This window comes from Seriola lalandi, unplaced genomic scaffold, assembly GCF_002814215.2.
Source record: "Seriola lalandi dorsalis isolate HSWRI2012SDOR001 ecotype SW California unplaced genomic scaffold, Sedor1 jcf7180002054919, whole genome shotgun sequence".
Lineage (NCBI taxonomy): Eukaryota > Metazoa > Chordata > Actinopteri > Carangiformes > Carangidae > Seriola > Seriola lalandi.
Window position 1 is genome coordinate 342678 of NW_019525471.1, and position 7816 is coordinate 350493.

The following is a 7816-nucleotide window of genomic DNA, read 5'->3' on the forward strand; positions in this document are numbered from 1 at the left end:
AGCAGTTGTAGTTGTTGGAGCAGTTGTTGTTGGGGCAGGTGTTGTATCAGTTGTAGTTGTTTGAGCAGTTGTTTCAGTTGTTGTAACAGTTGTTGTTGGGGCAGTTGTTGTAGCAGTTGTTGTAGCGGTTGTAGTTGTTGGAGCAGTTGTTGTTGTTGGGGCAGTTGTTGTTGTTGGGGCAGTTGGTGTTGTAGCAGTTGTAGTTGTTGGAGATGTAGTTGTTGTTGGGGCAGTTGTTGTAGCAGTTGTAGTTGTTGGAGATAGTTGTTGTTGGGGCAGTTGTTGTAGCAGTTGTAGTTGTTGGAGCAGTTGTTGTTGGGGCAGTTGTAGTTGTTGGAGATGTAGTTGTTGTTGGGGCAGTTGTTGTAGCGGTTGTAGTTGTTTGAGAAGTTGTTGTTGTTGGGGCAGTTGTTGTTGTAGCAGTTGTAGTTGTTGGAGATGTAGTTGTTGTTGGGGCAGTTGTTGTAGCAGTTGTAGTTGTTGGAGCAGTTGTTGTAGTGGTTGTAGTTGTTTGAGAAGTTGTTGTTGGGGCAGTTGTTGTTGTAGCAGTTGTAGTTGTTGGAGATGTAGTTGTTGTTGGGGCAGTTGTAGCAGTTGTAGTTGTTGGAGCAGTTGTTGTTGGGGCAGTTGTTGTTGTAGCAGTTGTAGTTGTTGGAGATGTAGTTGTTGTTGGGGCAGTTGTTGTAGCAGTTGTAGTTGTTGGAGCAGTTGTTGTTGTTGGGGCAGTTGTTGTTGTTGGGGCAGTTGGTGTTGTAGCGGTTGTAGTTGTTTGAGAAGTTGTTGTTGGGGCAGTTGTAGTTGTTGGAGCAGTTGTTGTTGTTGGGGCAGTTGTTGTTGTTGGGGCAGTTGTTGTTGTTGGGGCAGTTGGTGTTGTAGCAGTTGTAGTTGTTGGAGATGTAGTTGTTGTTGGGGCAGTTGTTGTAGTGGTTGTAGTTGTTTGAGAAGTTGTTGTTGTTGGGGCAGTTGTTGTAGCAGTTGTAGTTGTTGGAGCAGTTGTTGTTGTTGGGGCAGTTGTTGTAACAGTTGTTATTGTTGGGGCAGTTGTTGTAGCAGTTGTTGTTGCGGTTGTAGTTGTTTGAGAAGTTGTTGTTGTTGGGGCAGTTGTTGTGCCAGTTGTTGGAGATGTAGTTGTTGTTGAGGCCGTTGTAGCAGTTGTAGTTGTTGGAGCAGTTGTTGTTGGGGCAGGTGTTGTAGCAGTTGTAGTTGTTGGGTCAGTTGTTGTTGAGGTAGTTGTTGTTGGGGCAGTTGTTGTAGCAGTTGTAGCGGTTGTTGTTGTTGGGGCAGTTGTTGTGGCAATTGTAGTTGTTGGAATTGTAGTTGTTGTTGGGGCAGTTGTTGTTATTGGAGCAGTTGTTGTTGTAGCAGTTGTAGTTGTTGGAGATGTAGTAGTTGTTGGGGCAGTTGTTGTAGCAGTTGTAGTTGTTGGAGCAGTAGCCACTTTTGAAAACAATGATCAAATCAGAATATATTTAAAATAATTTCACTTTTTAACTTTCCATTTCTTCACAGGGTACATTAAACTGTATGTAAGTTCAAATACAAAATTTTAATAGAAGTTTAACAGATAAGTCACTGGTGCAACTATAGTATGGGTTATTTTTCTGCAACCAAACTCAGTAAAACTACTAAAATATGAAAAAGGACAATTAAAACACAGCGTGCTGTTTGTAGTTGTGTATGATTATTAATGATCATGGTATGACTGTGATAATGAATTGTAGTGTGTTATAAAATAATGATGTGCAGCCAAGGTCTCCACCTTAACACCATGGTTGTTTCCTACATATCTCCTATTATATAGTTTTAAAGCACTTTAAAGTCAAACAGTTTAACACCATTCAGCTTACCTGTTAAAATCATGATAACTGAGATGATCCGTCTGGCGCCCATGATGAATCTATAAAATCAAACACATCAGAGACTTACTCACAGACACAACAAGTAAAAAGGTCATTTTCATGCTCATTTTGTGAAAAACAAAAAGAGACCCCTACAAAAAACACCCCAAACCACATTCTTATTTTTCAAAAATGAATGTAGCCACTTGCCGTCATCATCATCTTTAATAATACAAATATAATAATAAAAAATTACATAGAGCCTTATAGGGGAAAAATACCAGGCATACCAGCTAAAGAGTAAACGTTGAAGCACGATTTCACAACACATTACAACAGAGGTTGATAATTTTAGAGAATCAATTATCACTTTAAATATGAGAGATTAAATTTTAAGATGTGGTTTGAATGGTTTATGACAAGTAAATTCTCAAGTGTTTCAATAACTTGTTTTTTTTTCAGTTTTGCTAAGTGACATACTTTATTAAAAAAATAGAAATCCATGTACATTTTTGCAACAGAGGACATTAATAACATGTGTTGGTATGATAAATAACTCAACACACACACACACACACACACACACACACACACACACACACACACACACACAAACACACACACTCGTACTAATGTTATAAATGCACAAAAGTGTACACATAAATCTAAAAGCTTACTTACCCAAAATTAAAAGATATAAGATGAAAGTTTTTAATTCCCCCTTCTTCAGTGTTTTTTTTTTTTTTTTTTAATTCAGTCCTGTTCACATATGTAATGCTGAATGCCTTTCACGTTCTGTGACTGTGCTGTTAGACCTTAGACTTATATATTGGAATGGAACAAAAGCTAATGACGTGACTCATTGTTGATATGTTTTTTGAATGTTGTGGAACCTTACTGATGAAAAAAACACAATCACAGTGTACTGAAGATCAGCTCTCAGTCTGTGAGACACTTGGCACAGTACCATGGTACACTCCCTTCTTTCATACAATGAAAGAGGACAATATGAGGTTGAATTCCATCAATGTCAATGTTGACAGACGCTCTACCAGTCTGACAGTGAGTTATAACATATAAATAATTAGATGTACTAGATATATATCATCCAATTATTTATATGTTATAACTTAATTTTAAAACTTTTATATACATATGATGCAATACAGTTAAAGTGTTAACAACACAAATTCATTCATTTCATTTCCTCATATTTATCTTGGGTAGTGCCAAGCCATGACATCAGTATGATCCAGTATGAAGTCATTATATGGAAAAAACTGAATTACATACATACATTGTTGAAATAAGGACACTTAAACTACATGTGCTTTTACTGCGGCATTGTGAACATTTGTTTCACAAGTGAGCTGAGTAATTAATTTTCTCTTTTGTACAAGTCCAGTGATTTGTATGTCATGCAAATATATTTAAATATCCCCTATTTATTCACTTAGATAGGAGCAGGTTAAACTGGAACATTGATGTGAAATTTAATTTCAAGATCTGGTTTGATTTGTTTACAAAGAGTTAATTATCAAATGTCTATTTAAACCATTTAGATACCTTTTTTGCTATCCTTGCTTTTTCCTTTCAAATTATCCCTGAAGATAATTGATATGTAGTGACAAAACCAAAGCAACTTAAGAGACAATGAGGCAGCTCTAAATTTTTATATCAAAAATGTTCACAGTGGAAAACATGGCAGAGCCTAGAAACTTGACCTTACAAGTTCAGGTAATGGGAAGCTCCAACTCACAAATCTTTAGCTCCGAACTCCAAGTTACAGTTTTTGGATTTTAAATTCCCATCATGGCATAAGGTTTAAATGTGAGGTGAATGCCTATTGTAACATACTGTGACATTTGTTTGCAATAGGTTTAATGCAATAACCTGTCAGTCCAGTGTGTAATAGGAGATCATTTCCCTCTGATAAATCGAGACATTGGACATTTTTGTTACCTTTCACTTTAAAAGGAGACGCTTTAATTTTATTGTTCTAAATATCCCTGTTTCATGAGTTGTACAGTAGTATCAACACTTGTTACAGAGGCCATTGTTGCAGCAGTGGCAGCAGCTGTAACTGGAAGTGCAGTAGTTGCAGTAGTTGTGTTTGCAGGTGTAGCAGGTGTGGTCACAGTAGCTGTAGTATTTGAATATGTAGTATTGGCAGTATTGTATTATTTGCTGTAGTTGGTGACTTGGCCTTTCAGCACCTGACGTCTTGGTTGACAACCTCCCCTTTTTTTAGCATGCAAAGCTGGAAATGCTTTGGTCACAAAAATGGCAAGAGTACTGACTGGGCAAAAAGTTTTTCATTTATCCATTTTGGATAACAAATGTTAGCCTGGTGAAGGGTGTCTAAATCCAAAGTCTAGCAGTGGCAGGTCTCCATTATCACAGAACTGGATACTTGGCACTTGCAAGTTCCTCACAGCTTCAAAAACTATGCGAGTAGGGTGCAAGTGCAGTAGTGATAGTTGAAACTTGATCAGTGACCCATACAACTATGTTCAAAATAGCTGTATCAAATCCCAGTACACACAAAAATAGCTGATTGAATATTCCCTGTCTTTGGATCTTCGAGGAAAAGCTTTGCCATTGTGAGCACACTGGTCTTTAGGTAACACTCTGTGAAATAAAGGCAAGTAATTATTAGTTTATAATTATTTACTTTTGAAAATAATCCAACCTCAGCCCGAACTCATCCAGGTTAAACACCTGGGGACATTTTGGCATCCTCCAGACCCTGGCAGAGATGCAGTTTGATAGTTAACTCGGAAAACTCAAAAGCAAAATATAACCTAAGAGCTATGGTTTTTCATATGTTTCTGGGGATTGCAAAGTTGGTCGAGCACTTTGGTCTAAATTGAAATATCTAATCATTACTGGATGGATTGGCATGACATTCATCGTCCCGAGAGAATGAAACCAAATAATTTAGGTCACCCTCTGACTTTTCCTCTAGTGCCATCATGACACTTTTTGTGTTGAGTGAAATGTCTCAACAGAATTTGGATTGGCCACCATGAAATTTCGTGAAGTTATTCGTGCCCTCTACAAAATTAATTATGATCATTTTGATGATCCTCTGACTTTTCATCTAGTGCTATTATCAGGTCAAAAGCTTAATCTGTCCACTCATGTAGTTTCTGACCAAATACCTATAAAAACTAATGAAACAATAAAAGGCCCCATTTCCACTTGTGACATACCATCTTCAGTTGTGATCTGAGCAATTGAATTGCTTTAATGCATGAATTTGCAAAGTGTAAAAGGGTAATACAGTCCATTACCATAGGGCAGCTTTAGTGGGTAAAGTCATAAGATAGAACCATGATGAGCTTTTTATGTCATTTCATCAGATGTGTGTATCACGGAATACTTAATGCTGCCAACCACAAACTGCACCGTTGGATGGGTTGGAACCCAATTAATAAACTACCCCTGTTTCAAGAGAGTGAGAACTTTGAATTTAATCAATGAATTGAAAGTCAGAAGAATCATACTAAACATTATTGTTGCTGCGGTAGCCTCATTACACAATAACAGTCTATTAAGGTGTGTCTTAACCACGAAAACCATCATGGAAAATTAACTCTGATAGTGGTTGATGCTGATGCTTGTTACACTGAATTTATTATATATAAAATCAACAAGGTAGCATTATTTTGATTTGTTCACCATATTTATATATGCATATTTGCCCTGTCAAACTCTGGTATTACATTCATCCATTCCTTCATTGTAGTATCATTCTATGTATAGTCAGTTTATTGTGTTGTTGTTGTGTCAGTCTTTGTTAGTAGTGTGTAGTAATAAATGTTGTAATTGACTGAGGGAATGAGTGAGTGATGAAGTTCCATCATTGGTCAGCTGAATGTTGGACTTTTCCCATTGGCCTTGAATCTTTCAAAATCCAGTGTGAACATTTTCTATTATGTCATGTTTAAGATGTTTAAGTTATTAAAGTGGTAGAAAAGTACATTATGCTTAATTGGCATGCATATTTTATGACAGGCACCGGGAGTTTATCCCCCTCTGGTCTATACATCTCTACCTCTACTGAATTATTTTAATCCTTGAAGGGGACAGAATTTGAGTTTATATCTAGCCTCCTTTTAGTATAAAGTTGTTACCTTTGTTTTCTTTAACATACTTGAAGTCACTTTATGTATCCGAATCCTATGTTGATTATCCTACTTCTTTCTTAAAGATAACCTTATTCACTGGTACAACAAAGGCAGAGACTGTCTGGACACATGACAATATTAAATTGCAGAAAGTCACATGGCAGGGTTTGATTTTCTGTAAACATCACTGCTGCTTTCATTAGAGCTCCTGACCTTAAACATACAGTATATTTCCACGTACTGTATGTTTAAGTATGATCCACTTTCTCTTTACCCACCAACATTGCAAAACATTACACTACAGACAATTGAAATCCTTCAAAGATTTTGTATTCTGATCATTGTAAAGTTTCCGACAGAAATTGTAAAAACTACAAGAATTCTCACAGAATACAAGTTCTGCATGATTACATAAATACATTTTTTATTTAAATAAGACAAGAGAGTTTTGACATATATATCATGTACACCACGGTCCTGCATGTGTTCCTTCATTTAATTTAAGACACAAACCTAAACATTAATCATACATGCATTTTAAGACCACAGTAAGGTTTATATAAGACAACATTAGTAATTGTCACTAAGTTAAATATTGCTATAGCACAGTGCTCAGTGCAGCAAGATACACTTGTAGTGCAACAGTGCAAATAATGCCTGACATCCCAGTGTTTAATAGATAGTGTCCTTATATTGTTGAGCTTATAATTCCAGTGATGATTCAATGGACCAGAAACTTAGAGTTGGCTGTGTCATTCTGTCCAGGATCCCGGACGCTCCCACACAGAAATGTGTTCATTTCGACAGACATTTCTAATCCACAGTCATTAATGTGTCTGATCAGTGCAAAGCTGAAGTCCTTTTTCATACCAGAGATGGTAGTCATGTTCTAATGGCACTTCAAAGGGAAATCAGTTATTGCTGGCTTGACAGTAGCCATGACAACAGCACCAGGCAGGATGCAGTGACGAGACTGATCTTGTGACTTACTCCACTTGAAGCTGTAAGTGAGGAGAAATTAAATCAAAACATTGGTTTAATAAATAATTATTCAGCTTTTGAAGTTTTTTTTATAAATCAAGTAGCCCTCAATATTTCTTACATATGCCATCCACGGTGATGGAGCTGCCTTCGATGTCGAAGCCAGTGACAGTTGAAGCTGCATTGATCAAAACACTCGCAATCTGAGTGTTATTAGGAACAGATGTGCTTTCAAAGGTAAGGTTCATGTCGTTTATGATTGATCCATTTCTGCAGGAGTAAAAAAAGTACTGTATGAAATATCAAATTCACATCAGGTCACAATTCTTAAATTTTGTGTTACGTGTTAAAAAATTACCTGAATGCCACCACGTCCAAAGAATTGAAGGAAGAGGGGAACTCCCTTTGGTACAAAGGTTCAAGCTACAGAGAAAAAGGAAACACATTTGCTTGTAACATAATGACATTTTATTACACTTGTGTTTAATGATACTATTCTGATTCTATGAGTGGTTTCTCTGATAAATATATTACAAAATAATACAATGATTCAAAAAAGTATACCCAAAGGTTTTATTTTAGGGGTGAGACTTACCTGTCCCTTTATCATGGAGGCTCGGTTTGTAAAAGCAGCAGATGATGTATCCAGCAAGTCACTCGTAAACGTGGTTAGAAGAGACCTGAAAGTCACCCGCCTTGTTGTGAGTGCAGCAGTTGTAGGTGCAGCAGTTGAAGGATTGGAGGTTGTAGGTGCAGCAGTTGAAGGATTAGAGGTTGTAGGTGCAGCAGTTGAAGGATTGGAAGTTGTAGGTACAGCAGTTGAAGGATTGGAAGTTGTAGGTGCAGCAGTTGTAAGATTGACGG

At 37.1% G+C, this 7816-nt stretch overlaps 1 protein-coding gene across 1 annotated transcript in view; it reads right to left on the bottom strand.

The window, feature by feature from the left end:
- LOC111673465 (uncharacterized) overlaps positions 1–7562 on the bottom strand; it is a gene marked incomplete at its 3' end in the record, with an annotated part of 8759 nt that extends 1197 nt beyond the window's left edge. The window contains exons 1-4 of the mRNA XM_023431223.2: positions 7548–7562; positions 7311–7375; positions 7074–7222; positions 6962–6972 (exon numbers count right to left, since the gene is read on the bottom strand). Coding sequence (XP_023286991.2) covers positions 6962–6972; positions 7074–7222; positions 7311–7375; positions 7548–7562 — 240 coding nt within the window. The remainder of the gene's footprint in view (positions 1–6961; positions 6973–7073; positions 7223–7310; positions 7376–7547) is intronic.
- Between the last annotated feature and the right edge of the window lie 254 nt (positions 7563–7816).